This window comes from Coregonus lavaretus (genome assembly GCF_964263955.1).
Source record: "Coregonus lavaretus genome assembly, chromosome: 10".
In the NCBI taxonomy this organism is placed as follows: Eukaryota; Metazoa; Chordata; class Actinopteri; order Salmoniformes; family Salmonidae; genus Coregonus; species Coregonus lavaretus.
In genome coordinates, this window is record NC_139997.1 from 24,961,112 (window position 1) to 24,983,809 (window position 22,698).

The 22,698-nt window shown below is 40.6% G+C and overlaps 1 protein-coding gene across 1 annotated transcript; it reads left to right on the forward strand.

Annotated features, from left to right (window-relative positions):
* Positions 1 to 8,250: 8,250 nt before the first annotated feature.
* Positions 8,251 to 22,471, forward strand: LOC311136077 (uncharacterized protein). Its single transcript, XM_084170149.1, has 12 exons — positions 8,251 to 8,286; positions 17,999 to 18,103; positions 18,351 to 18,393; positions 18,662 to 18,705; positions 18,973 to 19,018; positions 19,450 to 19,466; positions 20,179 to 20,220; positions 20,391 to 20,421; positions 20,541 to 20,599; positions 21,083 to 21,139; positions 21,290 to 21,349; positions 21,487 to 22,471. The coding sequence occupies exons 2-12, from the start codon at positions 18,001 to 18,003 to the stop codon at positions 21,516 to 21,518; spliced, it is 534 nt and encodes a 177-aa protein (XP_084026275.1). The 5' UTR covers positions 8,251 to 8,286; positions 17,999 to 18,000; the 3' UTR covers positions 21,519 to 22,471.
* Positions 22,472 to 22,698: the final 227 nt, after the last annotated feature.

The following is a 22,698-nucleotide window of genomic DNA, read 5'->3' on the forward strand; positions in this document are numbered from 1 at the left end:
TGAGATCATTGACAAGATCCTCCCGTGTAGTTCTGGGCTGATTCCTCACCGTTCTCATGATCATTGCAACTCCACGAGGTGAGATCTTGCATGGAGCCCCAGGCCGAGGGAGATTGACAGTTCTTTTGTTTCTTCCATTTGCGAATAATCGCACCAATTGTTGTCACCTTCTCACCAAGCTGCTTGGCGATGGTCTTGTAGCCCATTCCAGCCTTGGGTAGGTCTACAATCTTGTCCCTGACATCCTTGAAGAGCTCTTTGGTCTTGGCCATGGTGGATAGTTTGGAATCTGATTGATTGATTGCTTCTGTGTACAGGTGTCTTTTATACAGGTAACAAACTGAGATTAGGAGCACTCCCTTTAAGAGTGTGCTCCTAATCTCAGCTCATTACCTGTATAAAAGACACCTTGGAGCCAGAAATCTTTCTGATTGAGAGGGGGTCAAATACTTATTTCCCTCATTCAAATGCAAATCAATTTATAACATTTTTGACATGCGTTTTTCTGGATTTTTTTGTTGTTATTCTGTCTCTCACTGTTCAAATAAACCTACCATTAAAATTATAGACTGATCATTTCTTTGTCAGTGGGCAAACGTACAAAATCAGCAGGGGATCAAATACTTTTTTCCCTCACTGTACATTATAGCTAAATGTCAAGAACTGTATGGATCCATAAATGTAACATGTACATGTGCGGTGGCACATACACCTTCTAATCAGACAGTTTGACAGCAACTCAAATGTATATAAATTCAGTACGTTAGCATTCCAGCAATCAAAACTCTCAACTCAACACACATGGCCAGGTGGGAAATAAGTTGTTTAGTTTACAGCTGTATCAAACTGGATATGGATAACGTTATTGCCGGTTTTTCTAAAGTGCAACACCCACCAATAGCATAAATGTCACAATGTGCCTAGCTAACGTTAGTTAGTTTAGCAAGATAAGTAGGCTATGTTAATTTTATCTCACTGGTCATCCCCAAGCCAACACCTCCTTTGGCCGCCATTCCTTCCAGTTCTCTGCTGCAAATGACTGAAACGAACTGCAAAAATCTCTGAAGCTGGAGACACTCCCTCACTAACTTTAAGCATCAGTTGTCAGAGCAGCTTACCGATCACTGCACCTGTACACAGCCATTCTGAAATTAGCCCACCCAACTACCTCATCCCCATATACATTTACATTTTAGTCATTTAGCAGACGCTCTTATCCAGAGCGACTTACAGTTAGTGAATACATATTTTTTTATATATACTGGCCCCCCGTGGGAATTGAACCCACAACCCTGGCGTTGCAAACGCCATGCTCTATCAACTGAGCTACATCCCTGCCGGCCATTCCCTCCCCTACCCTGGACGACGCTGGGCCAATTGTGCGCCACCCATGAGTCTCCCGGTCGCGGCCGGCTGCGACAGAGCCTGGATTCGAACCAGGATCTCTAGTGGCACAGTTAGCACTGCGATGCAGTGCCTTAGACCACTGCGCCACTCAGGAGACCCCATATTGTTATTTACATTATCTATTTTGCTCATTTGCACCCCAGTATCTCTATTTGCACATCATCTTCTGCACATCTATCACTCCAGTGTTAATACTAAATTGTAATTATTTTGCACTATGGCCTATTTATTGCCTTACCTCCATAACTTACTACATTTGCACACACTGTATATAGATTTTCTATTGTGTTATTGACTGTACGTTTTGTTTTTGTTTATTCCATATGTAACTCTGTGTTGTTGTTTTTATACATTTACATTTACATTTTAGTCATTTAGCAGACGCTCTTATCCAGAGCGACTTACATATTATTATTTATTTTTATACTGGCCCCCTGTGGGAATCGAACCCACAACCCTGGCGTTGCAAACACCATGCTCTATCAACTGAGCTACATCCCTGCCGGCCATTCCCTCCCCTACCCTGGACGACGCTGGGCCAATTGTGCGCCGCCCATGAGTCTCCCGGTCGCGGCCGGCTGCGACAGAGCCTGGATTCGAACCAGGATCTAGTGGCACAGTTTTGCACTGCGATGCAGTGCCTTAGACCACTGCGCCACTCAGGAGCTCATCGCACAGCTTTATCGCACTGCTTTGCTTTATCTTGGCCAGGTCGCAGTTGTAAATGAGAACTTGTTCTCAACTGGCTTACCTGGTTAAATAAAGGTGAAATACAAAATAAATAAAAAACATGTTAATTAGCGAGCTAACTCCGTAGCCAGCTAGCAACTGAGAGCTGTCCCAAAAACACCAACCCTTTCACTGGTCTTTAGATATTGTATGAGATTTTCAATGGCTTTCAGCCGTATCTCTTGTTCAGGTTTAGCGATATCTCAGAAGAAGTCCAGGAACTCGCGGTTCTGTTGGAGAATACCCTTGGCATCCATTTTCGGTCGCACTGGTTCATTTTCTATCTGCCCCATGTCTACATGTATTGCAGTGGCGAGAGAAGGGTTTTGTCTAGACGGGATACAGCTTTTGCCAGATTTGACTTTTCTTACCAGGTTAGGAGAATTTACGTAGCAGGTTAGGATAATTAGATGAAGTTTGGGAAAACGAATAGGATTAGCTAAAATGTAAAAAAAAAAAAAAAAAAAAAACCTTTCATTTTTTTTGACAAAAGCTGTATCGCTTTTAGTACAGAGGAAAAGGCCAAGCGAGGCATATCTGGGGCCAAAATCTATCTTCTCCAGCAGGTGGCGTTTTATTTTTTTATTCGATCACCAAGCGGGGAGTTTTTGTATGGAGGTCATGGAAAGTGTCGAATTTGGTTAACAAAAAATATGACTTATTTGCTACGTGTGGCTTATTTGATCGAATTGAAGTTTCGTAGTAAGTAGGTTGTTACGATTGTACTGATATAAGTGGGACACGTGACATCCCGGCAACATTGAGAAAAAACACTTTATAAAAAGAGTTGTGAATGGTCGTCCCTACTTACCCCAGCCACAAAGTCATAAACCCCGCCCATTTTTACAATGTATCTTCTTAAAATGGGATTTTAAACCTAACCTTAACCACACAGCTAACCTTATGCCTAACCCTAACCTTAAATTAAGACCCCCAAATTTTGTTTTTGTTTTCATTAATTTCTACGATATAGCCAATTTTGACTTTGTGGCTTTGGTAACTAGTGGAACCGTTTTGCCTGTTGTTCACACGCGTATCTGTCCTCTCATTGGCTAGAATGGTCCCAACTGATCTTGCCTCCTCCCGACTGCCATCAATTTTTGAAGACTTTTCTTTTCATTGTTAGAGCGCCCACTAGAGTATTCGATAGATATATTGGATAATCTGTGCTTTTAGCCATGACCCGAGAGAAGCTTGCGTGACCCCAACAGCTAAAAATCAAGTACTTCTTCCGGGTTGAACGGAAGTCAAAAATAGATTTTGTGTGCATTTGAGCTAACCCTAACCCCTTTCCTAACCACCTACGTCAATTGTCTTAACCTGCTGCGTAAATTATCCGAACCTGATACGAAAAATCTATTTTGTCAAAGGCTGTATTCCTTTTAGACAAAAGCAGGTAACTGGCTCGGCTTGGGTTAAGACTAGACAGGATACAGTTTTTGTCAGATTTGATTTTTTGTCAAATTAGCAAAAGATTTAGGATTAGCTCAAATATAATAAAACATATATTTTTGACGTCAATTTGACAAACATTGTATCCAATCTAGACATGATCCATCCTTTACCTCCATACTTTTGTCAGTGCTCTTTGTAGACAACACTGGTATGCTGATTTTGTCTGCCTCATCATACAATCTTTGCCCTCATGTAACATTTGTCAGTGGTGTAAAGTACTTAAGTAAAAATACTTTAAAGTACTACTTAAATACTTTACTATTTATATTTTTGACAACTTTTACTTTTTCTCCACTACATTCCTAAAGAAAACAATGTACTTTTTATTTATACATTTTCCCTGACACCCAAAAGTACTCGTTACATTTCAAATGCTTAGCAGGGCAGGAAAATGGTCCAATTCACACTTATCTGGAGAACAGCTCTGGTCATCCATATACTGCCTCTGATCTGGCTGACTCACTAAACACAAATGCTTCATTTGTAAATGATTGTCAGTGTTGAAGTGTGCCCCTGGCTATCCTTAAATAAAAAAAACAAGAACATTGTGCATTCTGATTTTGCTTAGTATAAGGAATGTGAAAATATTTTTACTTTTGATACTTAAGTATATTTTAGCAATTACATTTTATTTTGATACTTAAGTATATTTAAAACCAAATACTTCTAGACTTTTACTCAAGTAGTATTTTACTGGGTGACTTTCACTTTTACTTGAGTCATTTTCTATTAAGGTACACTATATATACAAAAGTATGTGGACACCCCTTCAAATTAGTGGATTCGGCTATTTCAGCCACATCCGTTGCTGACAGGTGTATATAATTGAGCACACAGCCATGCAATCTCCATAGACAAACATTGGCAGTAGAATGGCCTTACTGACGAGCTCAGTGACTTTCAACATGGCACCGTCATAGGATGCCACCTTTCCAACAAGTCAGTTCGTCAAATTTCTGCCCTGCTAGAGATGCCCCGGTCAACTGTAAGAGCTGCTATTGTGAAGTTTTAAAGTCTAGGTGCAACAAAGGCTCAGCCACAAAGTGGTAGGCCACACATGCTCACAGAACGTCTGTCCTCGGTTGCAACACTCACTACCGAGTTCCAAACTGCCTCTTGAAGCAACGTCAGCGTCGGGAGCTTCATGAAATGGGTTTCCATGGCCGAGCAGCCGCACACAAGCCTAAGATCACCATGCGCAATGCCAAGCGTCGGCTGGAGTGGTGTAAAGCTCGCCGCCATTGGACTCTGGAGTAGTGGAAACGTGTTCTCTGGAGTGATGAATCACGCTTCACCATCTAGCAGTCCGACGGACTAATTTGGGTTAGGCGTATGCCAGGACAACACCACCTGACCCAATGCATAGTGACAACTGTAAAGTTTGGTGGAGGAGGAATAATGGTCTGTGGCTGTTTTTTGGGCTAGGTCCCTTAGTTCCAGTGAAGGGAAATCTTAACCCCACAACTTTGTGGCAACAGTTTGTGGAAGGCCCTTTCATGTTTCAGCATGACAATGCCCCCGTGCACAAAGCGAGGTCCACACAGAAATTGTTTGTCGAGATCGGTGTGGAAGAACTTGACTGGCCTGCACCCCATCGAACACCTTTGGGATGAATTGGAACGCAGAATGCAAGCCAGGCCTAATCGCCCAACATCAATGCCTTACCTCACTAATGCTCTTGTGGCTTAATGGAAGCAAGTCCCCACAGCAATGTTCCAACATCTAGTGGAAAGCCTTCCCAGAAGAGTGGAGGCTGTTGTAGCAGCAAAGGGGGGACCAACTCCATATGAATGCCCATGATTTTGGAATGAGATGTTCGACGAGCATACTTTTGGCCATGTAATGTACAGTGGGGAAAAAAAGTATTTAGTCAGCCACCAATTGTGCAAGTTCTCCCACTTAAAAAGATGAGAGAGGCCTGTAATTTTCATCATAGGTACACGTCAACTATGACAGACAAAATGAGAGAAAAAAATCCAGAAAATCACATTGTAGGATTTTTAATGAATTTATTTGCAAATTATGGTGGAAAATAAGTATTTGGTCAATAACAAAAGTTTCTCAATACTTTGTTATATACCCTTTGTTGGCAATGACACAGGTCAAACGTTTTCCGTAAGTCTTCACAAGGTTTTCACACACTGTTGCTGGTATTTTGGCCCATTCCTCCATGCAGATCTCCTCTAGAGCAGTGATGTTTTGGGGCTGTCGCTGGGCAACACGGACTTTCAACTCCCTCCAAAGATTTTCTATGGGGTTGAGATCTGGAGACTGGCTAGGCCACTCCAGGACCTTGAAATGCTTCTTACGAAGCCACTCCTTCGTTGCCCGGGCGGTGTGTTTGGGATCATTGTCATGCTGAAAGACCCAGCCACGTTTCATCTTCAATGCCCTTGCTGATGGAAGGAGGTTTTCACTCAAAATCTCACGATACATGGCCCCATTCATTCTTTCCTTTACACGGATCAGTCGTCCTGGTCCCTTTGCAGAAAAACAGCCCCAAAGCATGATGTTTCCACCCCCATGCTTCACAGTAGGTATGGTGTTCTTTGGATGCAACTCAGCATTCTTTGTCCTCCAAACACGACGAGTTGAGTTTTTACCAAAAAGTTATATTTTGGTTTCATCTGACCATATGACATTCTCCCAATCCTCTTCTGGATCATCCAAATGCACTCTAGCAAACTTCAGACGGGCCTGGACATGTACTGGCCTAAGCAGGGGGACACGTCTGGCACTGCAGGATTTGAGTCCCTGGCGCCGTAGTGTGTTACTGATGGTAGACTTTGTTACTTTGGTCCCAGCTCTCTGCAGGTCATTCACTAGGTCCCCCCGTGTGGTCTGGGATTTTTGCTCACCGTTCTTGTGATAATTTTGACCCCACGGGTGAGATCTTGCGTGGAGCCCCAGATCGAGGGAGATTATCAGTGGTCTTGTATGTCTTCCATTTCCAAATAATTGCTCCCACAGTTGATTTCTTCAAACCAAGTTGCTTACCTATTGCAGATTCAGTCTTCCCAGCCTGGTGCAGGTCTACAATGTTGTTTCTGCTGTCCTTTGACAGCTCTTTGGTCTTGGCCATAGTGGAGTTTGGAGTGTGACTGTTTGAGGTTGTGGACAGGTGTCTTTTATACTGATAACAAGTTCAAACAGGTGCAATTAATACAGGTAACGAGTGGAGGACAGAGGAGCCTCTTCAAGAATAAGTTACAGGTCTGTGAGAGCCAGAAATCTTGCTTGTTTGTAGGTGACCAAATACTTATTTTCCACCATAATTTGCAAATAAATTCATTAAAAATCCTACAATGTGATTTTCTGGAAAAAAAAATCTAAATTTGTCTGTCATAGTTGACGTGTACCTATGATTGTAATTACAGGCCTCTCTCATCTTTTTAAGTGGGAGAACTTGCACAATTGGTGGCTGAATAAATACTTTTTTTCCCCACTGTATCTACTTTTACTGAAGTATGACAATTGGGTACTTTTTCCACCACTGTGTCCTACAAAGCAAAATATACATTTGGTCATATTCACAGATTCACAGACTATTTTGGGGGCTTTTCATACTTTAAGAATATTCACTTAAAGGGCAATTCCACCACTTTTCAAACTCATTTTCATTAACTCCAGCACAATACCAGTATATGTGAAAATGGTGCATTTCTATGTTTTGTAGAAAAAAATATTAAGTTAAAAAGTTCTACTCGATGACATCATCAAAAGTTTAAACATTTTTAAAACAGTGCTTTTCAAACACTATGAGCTTCGAAAATCACTGTTTTGTTTGACTTTTAATCTTACCCTGTGATGTCACAGAGAAGCATTTTTTAGGACTTTTCTTCTTATCTTTTTAACCACAGATCACAGAAACGCATTGTTTTCACATATGTAGACACTGGTTTAGTGCTGGAGATAATAATTATGAGGTTAAAAAGTGGCAGAATTGCCTTTTAATTAAGAAAGAGCCAGGGCAGAATTTCCCAAACATATTGGAGTAGGCATAGGCTATGCCAGCTGGCTTACACCTGTGTAATAATAACCTAATCACATTATAAGGGCATCCATTTGGATTATCTTTAAAAAATTATGTTTTCTCCACATACTTTTTATTAAGCTACAGCAACAGGTGTTTCTCATGCTGTATTGCATTGTATAGTTTTTCATCCCTGGTCCCGGAAGGCCACACAACAGCACCTGCAATGTGAGGACGCCCTAGGACCAGTAGCGAAGAACACTGAAATATGTTTACAGTTACAACAAAGCAAATTACAAAGTCCATTTAAAAACCATGTTCTATGTGCATGGGCACTGTCCCTAAAGCAGGCACTGAAAGGTGTCATTTCTTGCACCCTCGTTAAACCACAGGGATGTAGGGCACCCTTTAGAGGTGGTAGATTCTCTGTCCAGCCCGTGGATCAGGACGGATGTGGTAAGGAGTTCAGTTAGAAACAGGAAGCTCTTTCTGCTCTCCCCCTTCACAGCTTTGTCACAGCAGCCTGTCTGTAAGTGGAGCTGTCAGCTAGATGGTTGTGGCCTGAAGAGGCTTTACTAAAGGTGAGAACAGCAAAATACATGTATTTCTATTGTCTCATGTTCAAGAGTGTAGGAGCAGCTTGGTTGGGGATAGATAGACTATTTGAAGGGGTTCAATTTCAGAGACGCATCATGTTGTGTTATTGTCATCCTCACACCAAGGTAAAGACTTAATTTTAATTATATTCGCTTTCAATAATGTACCACTTCAGGAGTCTGCTTTGAAATGTCAAAAAAATCTACCAGCAATCATGGAGTCCCCTTGTTCAGTCCACCAATGTATTTGGTATGATGAAGTTCAGCTGAGTGTGTAAAAAAATTACATTGCATTTTTTAGAACATTGCAAAAAAGAGTTTGATGCTAAGGTTTTGAACAATTAAAACAATGTAACCAATTCTGTTGAACTGTATACTCATATATGTTTCAAATCTCTTCTCTTTGGTATATTAATTATAGACTGTTCATTAATACTTTATTAGTCTTTATTAGTATTAGTGATGTAGATCATAGTTAGGTACTAGGGGGTAACTAGCCCCCCTAAGAACAATGTCTAATTGCTGACACAAAAAAAGCAACATTTGGAGAAAAAAAATGGTATGTCGATGAAGGTCATGATTAGGCGAATAAACTAGAAAAGGGGCATTTAAAAAAAAGTACCTCAGTACTTTTCTAAAAACAACATTTCATGAAATAACAAAAAAAGTGTAAACTCTAGTCATTTATTTCCCTTTATAGTTTATTCGCCTAAGCATGACCTTCATCAACATACCACATTTTTTCTCAAAATGTTGCTTTTTTGTGTCAGCAATTAGACGTTGTTCTTAGGGGGGCTAGTTACCCACTAGTAACCTAATATGATCTACATCACTAATACTAATAAAGACCAGGGGGGTCAGTAGAAGATTATGGCATAGGGTTTCACACAAGTGTGTTAAAATCCATTTAATCCGTTTTTTAGAAATTATTTTATAAGTAATACTTAAAAGCTAAGTAATAGTTGTCATATTTGAATGATTTAAATAAAATATAGGGGGGAAATGGTGTTGCACATGTCAGCATTAATATCCGCACTATGAGGAGATTTGATGTAAAGTCCCTCTTTTTAACTCACCTGTACATTAATTTTTGTTGTTCCTTTTCCATGCAATCCATTATGTACAATTGCACTAAAAAATAATAAATCCCAGCAGTCTTTAAAATGACATTCAGGAGCAAAAGGTTTTCAATAGTTGTTTTAAATTCATTAAAACAATATTCATTGGAATATAATATTGGAATGGAATATACAGTTGAAGTCGGAAGTTTACATACACTTAGGTTGGTGTCATTAAAACTTGTTTTTCAACCTCTCCACAAATGTCTTGTTAACAAACTGGTCCTCTGTAGCTCAGCTGGTAGAGCACGGCGCTTGTAACGCCAGGGTAGTGGGTTCAATCCCCGGGACCACCCATACACAAAAATGTATGCACGCATGACTTGTAAGTCGCTTTGGATAAAAGCGTCTGCTAAATGGCATATTATTTATTTTATAAACTATAGTTTTGGCAAGTCGGTTAGGACATCTACTTTGTGCATGACACAAGTAATTTTTCCAACAATTGTTTACAGACAGATTATTTCACTTATGATTCACTGTATCACAATTCCAGTGGGTCAGAAGTTTACATACACTAAGTTGACTGTGCCTTTAAACAGCTTGGAAAATTCCAGAAAATGATGTCATGGCTTTAGAAGCTTCTGATAGGCTATTTGACATAATTTGAGTCAATTGGAGGTGTACCTGTGGATGTATTTCAAGGCCTACCTTCAAACTCAGTGCCTCTTTGCTTGACATCATGGGAAAATCAAAAGAAATCAGCCAAGACTTCAGAAAAATAATTGTAGACCTCCACAAGTCTGGTTCATCCTTGGGAGCAATTTCCAAACGGCAGAAGGTACCACGTTCATCTGTACAAACAATAGTACGCAAGTATAAACATCATGGGACCACGCAGCCGTCATACCGCTCAGGAAGGAGACGCGTTCTGTCTCCTAGAGATGAACGTACTTTGGTGCGAAAAGTGCAAATCAATCCCAGAACAACAGCAAAGGACCTTGTGAAGATGCTGGAGGAAACCGGTACAAAAGTATCTATATCCACAGTAAAACGAGTCCTGTATCGACATAACCTGAAAGGCCGCTCAGCAAGGAAGAAGCCACTGCTCCAAAACCGCCATAAAAAAGCCAGACTACGGTTTGCAACTGCACATGGGGACAAAGATCGTACTTTTTGGAGAAATGTCCTCTGGTCTGATGATTATGACCATCGTTATGTTTGGAGGAAAAAGGGGGAAGCTTGCAAGCCGAAGAACACCATCCCAACCGTGAAGCACGGGGGTGGCAGCACCATGCTGTGGGGTGCTTTGCTGCAGGAGGGACTGGTGCACTTCACAAAATAGATGGCATCATGAGGAAGGAATATTATGTGGATATATTGAAGCAACATCTCAAGACATCAGTCAGGAAGTTAAAGCTTGGTCGCAAATGGTCTTCCAAATGAACAATGACCCCAAACATACTTCCAAAGTTGTGGCAAAATGGCTTAAGGACAACAAAGTCAAAGTATTGGAGTGGCCATCACAAAACCCTGACCTCAATCCTATAGAAAATGTGTGCAGAACTGAAAAAGCGTGTGCGAGCAAGGAGGCCTACAAACCTGACTCAGTTACACCAGCTCTGTCAGGAGGAATGGGCCAAAATTCACCAAACTTATTGTGGGAAGCTTGTGGAAGGCTACCCGAAACGTTTGACCCAAGTTAAAGGCAATGCTACCAAATACTAATTGAGAGTATGTAAACTTCTGACCCACTGGGAATGTGATGAAAGAAATAAAAGCTGAAATAAATCATTATTTCTACTATTATTCTGACATTTCACATTCTTAAAATAAAGTGGTGATCCTAACTGACCTAAGGCAGATCATTTTGACTAGTATTAAATGTCAGGAATTGTTTAAATGTATTTGGCTAAATTGTATGTAAACTTCCGACATAACATTAAATAACATTAGAATATAACATTTAATAACAATAACTTAACTAATTAACTCAGTGTAACATTGATGTGGCAACTCTCTTATGATCTGCTATTGCACGATTCTAATTTGTACCTGTAGGTCACAAATAAAGCTATCCCCAGTAAAATTGGAGCACAACTCATGAACCCACCTCCTGTACTGCTTACACCTAATCCAGTCCCCACCTGTGACTGAAAACAGAGGGAGAGATGCCAATTGAAAAGCTCTCTCTTAAAAACGTAGATAGCTATCTAGCTATATGACATCAAATGCTGTGAAAAATTGCTAAAAGGCTATAAAGTTGCATTAACAGTAAAGCTATCAGTCACTAGTGGAAACATTTAAAACTGAAATTAAGTTTCACTTTTTTTATGTATTTTACCTCAGACGATCTGGTAGTAAGGTTGCTAGCTAACACTCCTAGCAGCTTATGCTAACTAGCGAGCTGGCTAGCATTTACTGCTAGTGAAGTTGCTAGCTAGAAAGTTTGCAAAAACTAGCGCTAACTGGGCTAGTCATTGTCTAAATAACAGGTAGAAACACATTCTTAACCATAAAGGGGTAACTAGCCCCCAGGGGCCAGTTACCCCATAGTAGGGGGGTAGTTGCCCCCAACACACTCATCCAACATATTACTACTTTACTCAAAAATTATCTAAATTATTCTCTCTAAACAAGTGGATTATTTATCTTAAGGCTTTCCTACTTGTATATTGAAAAAAAGTACCACAGGGGGCTAGTTACCCCCTACTACCTAACTATTTTGGGGCTCCATGCAAGATCTCACCTCGTGGAGTTGCAATGATCATGAGAACGGTGAGGAATCAGCCCAGAACTACACGGGAGAATCTTGTCAATGATCTCAAAGCAGCTGGGACCATAGTCACCAAGAAAACAATTGGTAACACACTACGCCGTGAAGGACTGAAATCCTGCAGCGCCCGCAAGGTCCCCCTGCTCAAGAAAGCACATATACATGGCCGTCTGAAGTTTGCCAATGAACATCTGAATGATTCAGAGGAGAACTGGGTGAAAGTGTTGTGGTCAGATGAGACCAAAATGGAGCTCTTTGGCATCAACTCAACTCGCCGTGTTTGATGGGAGGAGAAATGCTGCCTATGACCCCAAGAACCCCATCCCCACCGTCAAACATGGAGGTGGAAACATTATGCTTTGGGGGTGTTTTTCTGCTAAGGGGACAGGACAACTTCACCGCATCAAAGGGATGATGGACGGGGCCATGTACCGTCAAATCTTGGGTGAGAACCTCCTTCCCTCAGCCAGGGCATTGAAAATGGGCCGTGGATGGGTATTCCAGCATGACAATGACCCAATCACACGGCCAAGGCAACAAAGGAGTGGCTCAAGAAGAAGCACATTAAGGTCCTGGAGTGGTCTAGCCAGTCTCCAGACCTTAATCCCATAGAAAATCTGTGGAGTGAGCTGAAGGTTCGAGTTGCCAAACGTCAGCCTCGAAACCTTAATGACTTGGAGAAGATCTGCAAAGAGGAGTGGAACAAAATCCCTCCTGAGATGTGTGCAAACCTGGTGGCCAACTCCAAGAAACGTCTGACCTCTGTGATTGCCAACAAGGGTTTTGCCACCAAGTACTAAGTAATGTTTTGCAGAGGGGTCAAATACTTATTTCCCTCATTAAAATGCAAATCAATTTATAACATTTTTTATATGCGTTTTTTTCTGGATTTTTTTGTTGTTGTTCTGTCTCTCACTGTTCAAATAAACCTACAGTGGGGAAAAAAAGTATTTAGTCAGCCACCAATTGTGCAAGTTCTCCCACTTAAAAAGATGAGAGAGGCCTGTAATTTTCATCATAGGTACACGTCAACTATGACAGACAAATTTAGAAAATAAAATCCAGAAAATCACATTGGAGGATTTATTATGAATTTATTTGCAAATTATGGTGGAAAATAAGTATTTGGTCACCTACAAACAAGCAAGATTTCTGGCTCTCACAGACCTGTGTCACGAACGTCAGGGAGAGACCAAGGCGCAGCGTTGAATGCGTACATATTTATTAATAGAATGATCACACGATCAAAACAACGGACGATAACGTGATGTCTACGGTTTAACACAAACCGAACAAGAACAAGAAACCACAAACACAAAGTGAAAGACAGACAGTTAAATATGGCTCCCAATCAGAGACAACCAGCTGACACTCGTTGCCTCTGATTGGGAGTCACTCAGGCCAACATAGAAATACAAACATAGAATTACACACCCTGGCTCAACATAACAGTGTCCCCAGAGCCAGGGCGTGACAACCTGTAACTTCTTCTTTAAGAGGATCCTCTGTCCTCCACTCGTTACCTGTATTAATGGCACCTGTTTTAACTTGTTATCAGTATAAAAGACACCTGTCCAAAACCTCAAACAGTCACACTCCAAACTCCACTATGGCCAAGACCAAAGAGCTATCAAAGGACACCAGAAACAAAATTGTAGACCTGCACCAGGCTGGGAAGACTGAATCTGCAATAGGTAAGCAGCTTGGTTTGAAGAAATCAACAGTGGGAGCAATTATTTGGAAATGGAAGACATACAAGACCACTGATAATCTCCCTCGATCTGGGGCTCCACGCAAGATCTCACCCCGTGGGGTCAAAATGATCACAAGAACGGTGAGCAAAAATCCCAGAACCACACAGGGGGACCTAGTGAATGACCTGCAGAGAGCTGGGACCAAAGTAACAAAGCCTACCATCAGTAACACACTACGCCGCCAGGGACTCAAATCCTGCAGTGCCAGACGTGTCCCCCTGCTTAAGCCAGTACATGTCCAGGCCCGTCTGAAGTTTGCTAGAGTGCATTTTGATGATCCAGAAGAGGATTGGGAGAATGTCATATGGTCAGATGAAACCAAAATATAACTTTTTGGTAAAAACTCAACTCGTCGTGTTTGGAGGACAAAGAATGCTGAGTTGCATCCAAATAACACCATACCTACTGTGAAGCATGGGGGTGGAAACATCATGCTTTGGGGCTGTTTTTCTGCAAAGGGACCAGGACGACTGATCCGTGTAAAGGAAAGAATGAATGGGGCCATGTATCGTGAGATTTTGAGTGAAAACCTCCTTCCATCAGCAAGGGCATTGAAGATGAAACGTGGCTGGGTCTTTCAGCATGACAATGATCCCAAACACACCGCCCGGGCAACGAAGGAGTGGCTTCGTAAGTAGCATTTCAAGGTCCTGGAGTGGCCTAGCCAGTCTCCAGATCTCAACCCCATAGAAAATCTTTGGAGGGAGTTGAAAGTCTGTGTTGCCCAGCGACAGCCCCAAAACATCACTGCTCTAGAGGAGATCTGCATGGAGGAATGTGTCACGATCGTTGAACGGAGTAGACCAAGGCGCAGCGTGATGAGCGAACATACTTTATTATCTTTAGTGATAATGCGAACAAAACAATAAACGAACAACGTGACGTCCTAGGTTAAACAACCAACACGGAACAAACCAAAAGGAACAAGATCCCACAACTACTGTGGGAAAACAGCCTGTTTAAATGTGGTTCCCAATCAGAGACAACCAGCAACAGCTGACACTCGTTGCCTCTGATTGAGAACCACACTGGCCAACATAGAAATGAAACAACTAGAACTATAACACAGAACACAAACACATAGAATCTACACACCCTGGCTCAACATATAGAGTCCCCAGAGCCAGGGTGTGACAGAATGGGCCAAAATACCAGCAACAGTGTATGAAAACCTTGTGAAGACTTACAGAAAACGTTTGACCTGTGTCATTGCCAACAAAGGGTATATAACAAAGTATTGAGAAACTTTTGTTATTGACCAAATACTTATTTTCCACCATAATTTGCAAATAAATTCATTAAAAATCCTACAATGTGATTTTCTGGATTTTTTTCTCTCATTTTGTCTGTCATAGTTGACGTGTACCTATGATGAAAATTACAGGCCTCTCTCATCTTTTTAAGTGGGAGAACTTGCACAATTGGTGGCTGACTAAATACTTTTTTTCCCCACTGTACTATTAAAATTATAGACTGATCATTTCTTTGTCAGTGGGAAAACGTACAAAATCAGCAGGGGATCAAATACGTTTTTCCCTCACTGTATCTTCTGATGCAGATACTGTATCACTGAACCAACATGGGTATTCAATACAATACCAACATAATTCTTCTTTGAAAATTTAGTGGACATTTCAAGTTAATGTCACTCCTCACTGAGGGGAATCAAGACATTACACAATGGCGTTTGGCTATACAGTGTGGGAAAAAAGTATTTGATCCCCTGCTGATTTTGTACGTTTGCCTACTGACAAAGAAATGATCAGTCTATAATTTTAATGGTAGGTTTATTTGAACAGTGAGAGACAGAATAACAACAACAAAATCCAGAAAAATGCATGTCAAAAATGTTATAAATTGATTAGCATTTTAATGAGGGAAATAAGTATTTGACCCCTCTGCAAAACATGATTTAGTACTTGGTGGTAAAACCCTTGTTGGCAATCACAGAGGTCAGACGTTTCTTGTAGTTGGCCACCAGGTTTGCACACATCTCAGGAGGGATTTTGTCCCACTCCTCTTTGCAGATCTTCTCCAAGTCATTAAGGTTTCAAGGCTGACGTTTGGCAACTCGAACCTTCAGCTCACTCCACAGATTTTCTATGGGATTAAGGTCTGGAGACTGGCTAGGCCACTCCAGGACCTTAATGTGCTTCTTCTTGATTCACTCCTTTGTTGCCTTGGCCGTGTGTTTTGGGTCATTGTCATGCTGGAATACACATCCATGACCCATTTTCAATGCCCTGGCTGAGGGAAGGAGGTTCTCACCCAAGATTTGACGGTACATGGCCCCGTCCATCGTCCCTTTGATGCGGTGAAGTTGTCCTGTCCCCTTAGCAGAAAAACACCCCAAAGATAATGTTTCCACCTCCATGTTTGACGGTGGGGATGGTGTTCTTGGGGTCATAGGCAGCATTCCTCCTCCTCCAAACACGGCGAGTTGAGTTGATGCCAAAGAGCTCCATTTTGGTCTCATCTGACCACAACACTTTCACCCAGTTCTCCTCTGAATCATTCAGATGTTCATTGGCAAACTTCAGAAGGGCATGTATATGTGCTTTCATGAGCAGGGGGACCTTGCGGGCGCTGCAGGATTTCAGTCCTTCACGGCGTAGTGTGTTACCAATTGTTTTCTTGGTGACTATGGTCCCAGATGCCTTGAGGTCATTGATAAGATCCTCCCGTGTAGTTCTGGGCTGATTCCTCACCGTTCTCATGATCATTGCAACTCCACGAGGTGAGATCTTGCATGGAGCCCCAGGCCGAGGGAGATTGACAGTTATTTTGTGTTTCTTCCATTTGCGAATAATCGTACCAACTGTTGTCACCTTCTCACCAAGCTGCTTGGCGATGGTCTTGTAGCCCATTCCAGCCTTGTGTAGGTCTACAATCTTGTCCCTGACATCCTTGGAGAGCTCTTTGGTCTTGGCCATGGTGGAGAGTTTGGAATCTGATTGATTGATTTCTTCTGTGGACAGGTGTCTTTTATACAGGTAACAAGCTGAGATTAGGAGCAATCCCTTTAAGAGTGTGCTCCTAATCTCAGCTCGTTACCTGTATAAAAGACACCTGGGAGCCAGAAATCTATCTGATTGAGAGGGGGTCAAATACTTATTTCCCTCATTAAAATGCAAATCAATTTATAACATTTTTGACATGTGTTTTTCTGGATTTTTTTGTTGCTATTCTGTCTCTCACTGTTCAAATAAACCTACCATTAAAATTATAGACTGATCATTTCTTTGTCAGTGGGCAAACGTACAAGCAGGGGATCAAATACTTTTTCCCCTCACTGTAGCGCTGTGACGACCACGCACATCCTGTGGGTAGCTGTAGGCTTAGGTTGTTTACAGGAACACATTAGCAATTTCTACCAAGCGTGGGGTTTATTTCCTACAGTTTAGTCTTTTGTTTCACTTAGTTTTGGTGCCTATAGAGATGATATGTAAGTAATCATTACACCCTTGGTCAGTATCTGATGAACTTAAGGTATTTTCATGACAACATTGGATGAGCAGGAGATTTGTGCTGTTACAGCCGAACAAGTAACAAGTTTGGCCAACACCTGTGAAAGAGAGAAGTTCTATTTAGTAAAGTGAAAAACAGCAGTAAGCAACTATTCTTGGTGAATTACTTATACAGAAGAAAACTATGGAGGATTTACACTACCGTTCAAAAGTTTGGGGTCACTTAGAAATGTCCTTGTTTTCCAAAGAAAAGCTGCTTTTTTTGTCCATTAAAATAACATCAAATTAATCAGAAATACAGTGTAGACATTGTTAATGTTGTAAATGGCTATTGTAGCTGGAAACGGCATATTTTTAATGGAATATCTACATAGGCGTACAGAGGCCCATTATCAGCAACCATCAGTCCTGTGTTCTAATGGCCGAACAAGTAACAGCTGAAAACTGTTGTGCTAATTGCAAAAGGGGTTTCTAATGATCAATTAGCCTTTTAAAATGCTAAACTTGGATTAGCAAACACAACGTGCCATTAGAACACAGGACTGATGGTTGCTGATAATGGGCCTCTGTAAGCCTATGTAGATATTCCATTAAAAATCAGCCGTTTCCAACATGAATAATGTCTACACTGTATTTCTGATCAATTTGATGTTATTTTAATGGTAAAAAAAAAAGCTTTTCCTTCGAAAACAAGGACATTTCGAAGTGACCCCAAACGTTTGAATGGTAGTGTAAATTAGATCATTCCAAAGGCAAATGCATTGTTGTTTAATTTTCCCTTAGGTATGATAACCATCTTCAGCCTACAAGGAGCTGTCCTGGCCATTGTGTCTGTGGCATCTCTCAGTGTCTTCTTCACTTTCTGTCTGTGGTGCAGGAGGAAAACCAGTGAGTGGCACTGTATTACAAATTATGACATTTATTACATATTTCCTAGGCTACATGTCACACTAATCAACCTGTACATCTACTCAAATATCATGAAATCCTCTTAAAGTAAAAATATATTTGTCATGTAGCACTTAAGCTAAATTAATATACTTCATTTGCTAGGTTGACTTGTGAAATAATTGTACAAAATCAATCAGTAGTGTGTTCCATTCAATAAAAGTGTCCCCCTTTTCCTTGGCTGTAGAAATAATACATGAAGAGAATCAAATTTATGACCCTCAAATATTGTAAGTATAACATTAACATAGATATTAAATAATTGATGCACTGTAAGACCAAGCATGATCTTATCGATGTGGTGAAGAGTATTATAGATGAATGGTATAATACTGTATGTAATTCCTAATGTACAATTGTAATGTTCTATAATTCATAAAATAGCCGTTTCTATCCTAACATTACAGTTTTAACCCATGTTGTAAAACAATTTAACCTCACTATTGGCTACTATATGACAATATAAATTTTCATCACGTAACTCTGCCCACTCCACAGCCATCGCGAAGGTAGCAGATTTGCAGTAATGCGATCTAAAACAGGTAAACTTACATTGTGATTCATCATACCCTTTGGGGCGGATTCCCGGACAGAACTAGCCTTATTCTACTTTAATTAATACAGAATAAAAAATTCAAAAAGGATTTCACAAGTGGCTTCATTATTGTGAATTCTCTTCTCATAGTGAATGACTGAATGAATCTATTTAATATGGTGATGGTTGTTCTTTATGGCTATCGTGTGCTGATCAACAGTAAATGATATGTTCTCACTACTGAATCCTTCTTGAATCTCTTGGGCTTTTCTAGTCACACGACCCAACCAGATTGTAAGAGACCTGCCTCCAACACCAGTGTAAGTAGGCTACTCATACATTTAGGTCTTATGCCCATCCTGCTTTTGTCTTGTTCCAACACGACAGCTGGGTAACAAAATATATACTTGTATAAATATTTTATACAAGCAAACAAGAGTTTCTACAGTTGGAGAAAATCTAAAAGAGCATTGGAGTTTAGTTTTTAACTTCCAGCTCACACCTGTTGGTTGTCATGTGTGATGTAATGACCACAGACCCACTGGGCACACACTGGTTGAATCAATGTTGTTTCCACTCATTTCAACAAAATTACGTTGAACCAACATGGAATAGACATTGAATTGACGTCTGTGCCCAGTGGGGACTTACTCCCTGACCACATATTGTCTATGGTCTGTTTCTTCCTTAGGTGGCCCAACAGATATGCAACACTCACAATAAATAATTTAAATGTAATTTATTTTTACAGGGAAAAAACACCACAAGGTAGGTTTTATTTAATTCTTAATGTCCAGCAGACCTTTCCATCCACTTACATGGGGTCAGTGCCTAAAGAATCTGTAGACAAAGCTTATAAACAAAACTGAACCATCTGGACCCAGAATTTGAACAGATTACAGATGTTTCAACATACAGGTAACTTCCCAAAAAAGGGAAACACCAACATAAAGTGTCTTAATAGGGCGTTAGGCTCCCACGAGCCAGAACAGCTTCAATGCACCTTGTCATAGATACAAGTGTCAGGAACTACAGTATATTGGAGGGATGTGACGCCAGTCTTCCACAATAAATTCCATCATTTGGTGTTTTGTTTATAGTGGTGGATGACACTGTCACAGGTGCCACACCAGAATCTCCCATAACTGTTCAATTGGGTTGAGATCTGGTGACTGAGACGGCCATGGCATATGGTTTACATCGTTTTCATGCATTGCTCATCAAACCGTTCAGTGAGTGACCACTCGTGCCCTGTGGATGGGGGGATTGTCATCCTATGGGGGCATAGCCATGGTAGCCAAAATAATGGGCTGCCCATCATTTTTTTACATGACCCTAAGCATGATGGGATGTTAATTGCTTAATTAACGTAGGAACCACACCTGTGTGGAACCACCTACTTTGTATCCCTCATTTCCTCAAGTGTTTCCATTATTTTGGCAGTTACCTGTAGGTGTACTGTATGTGTGTATCTTTACAGTTGTGAATGAGGAGCAAGCGAAATATCAAAATGTTGTAACAGGTAAATATGATCTGTTAGTAATTGTATTAGGTATATATGAATGCCAAACATTTCCATTTTGGAAACACTGAGACCTTTCAATGTGGAAACAGTATCACTAATTCACTACAGCTTCAGCCTGCACCAAATTCCTCAGCACTAACTAAGACTTTTCAATTGTGTTATATTAGCTCAGATGGGAAGCATTGAACCAACATATGTGTAAGTATCTATCAATGCTTGATTTCCATTTAAAACATAATATTCTGTATAGTCTACTTACAATTAATCTGTATTTTAGTTTCTGTGAAAAATAATACATGTGCTTATTGTTTTTACAGAGATCCAATCCCAGCGTTAGTGTACCAGAATGTTAATGAGAGTACAAATGCAGAAACGGGTAAGTATGATTTATCCAATGATGTGAATACAGTATGTAGGCATATGTCTATGGTTTATCAGACAGAACCAGATGGAATAAAAAAGAAAAACTCAAAACGAACAAATAAACAACCCCCGTCCCTCTCGCCCACTCCCTTTTTATTAACCCAAAACATAAGGAAAAGAAAGATGGGAAGCCCCACCATTGATGCATTTTGATCAGTAGCCATTTACTGTAAAAAACAAAACAAAAAAAAGGCAGAGAGGGACGGGGGTTGATATCCACTCAAATAATGTAATCTGTTGCAGTTGAAAGTAATGTCACGCTTCAGCTAAAACCACATTATCAAAAGGTACAGGCAACAATACATGGCAGTCTACATACAGTCACACAATCTAACATCCCCTCAAGACAAGCGTAGTAACTTATTCGTATGTGTTCTGATTGTCACTTGCCAGAAATGTAAGTATAATTTGATAAAAACACATTTCTACTTTCTAGATGGTGATCAATATGAGAATGTTTTTCCATCTATTGATACAATCAGCCGTGACTCTGGTATGTACTTTAAAATGAATAAATGTAATCCTTCCTTTGAAAATAGTAATTTATGAAGATCATTTTGTTTTTAGAAAAGTTAATTGCCTACTTGGAGTAGATTTCTTATTTTATGTTGAACTAAGATTATTTTCCCCCACCTCACAACAGATGGATCAGATTACGAGAACTCTGAATTCCTGGCGCAAGTGAAGATGGGGTTAGAGGATGGTAAGTCACCATAATGCTTTATAACGAAGAGAACACTTCTGCTATGAACGTAGGATGAATGCACTAATTGTAAGTCGCTATGGATAAATGACTAAAATGTAATGAACTAGGAATTGAGACTTCTACTCTCGTCACAGATGAACCAGATTATGTGAACGACACTGACTGATATGGAAACTACATGCTCTACGAGTAGATGTCTATGGGAATGGACTTTCTCACGATCTTTGCTGAGATGCTTGGATAAATGTTAAGTGATAATATGTATGTCAATGTGCTATAACAGAGCAATGCCATTTTAGGGTAAACACCCAAAATGTTATTACTTCATCATGAATTCCCTTGAGTCAAAAAATGTGAGGAACCATGTACAGCAGGGATGGGCAACTGGCAGCCCACGGATCAATTTCCAAAACTCAGTCGGGGTCTCAATTTACAGTTGAGAGAATAGCAGAATACACAAGGTGCACTTTCGAAATGTGCAGTTGTGCATCACCAGTTATGTCAGTCACTCAATTAGCTCATGTCAGCTAACATTTTTTAGATTGGTAAATTAGACTAGCGGCCAGCCATCTAAACATGTAGTAATCATGTTCGAATTACTGACTTGGGCCCCCATTGATAATCAGTTATCATATTAAAATGTCTCTACCCTATGGCAAAATGTGTAGAATTGCAGAAAATTCGCATGAAAACGGCTACTTTTTCGCCCCCCCCCCCCCATGGAAAAATTAGTAGAATAACATGAAATTAACTCTAAAACGTAATTTGTCCCCGTTCTGTCAAGGTGGGGCAAAACATTTTTGCTCACAAGGTGGGGGGAGGGGCGCAACAAAATGTTGCTTACGCACCCAAAAAGGCTAGGGCCGGCTCGGACTACATGTGTGGTGGGTACACAGACCCGGCGAGCCACAGCAGCCCCTCGTGAGGAGTTCCGATTTTTGTGGCCCCGACCCCCATCAATGTTGACCATCCCTGATGTAGAGTATTTTTCATTGTTTGAGTGTTACTGTGTAACTGTCACCATCTAGTGGTACAAAATTAATACAAGAGACAGCTCAGAATGTTTTTAAAAATGTAGATAACATCTGTCTGTATTAATAAATCCTTACTACAAAACCTTTAAATGTACAACCTCTTTATAGACCAATGTGTTCGGTAAGTCAAGTCATAATGAAACATTGATTTATTACAAAAGTGAGTAGTATTTACATTATAAAATACAAATGTATTTAATCCAGAAATGTTTCAACATCAAACAACTCCCCAGGACTCTGAGTCAGAGTAATTATGGGGGCGTCACTCAGATTGGTGGAAGCAGTGTGGTGTTCAGGAACGAAATGCAAGAA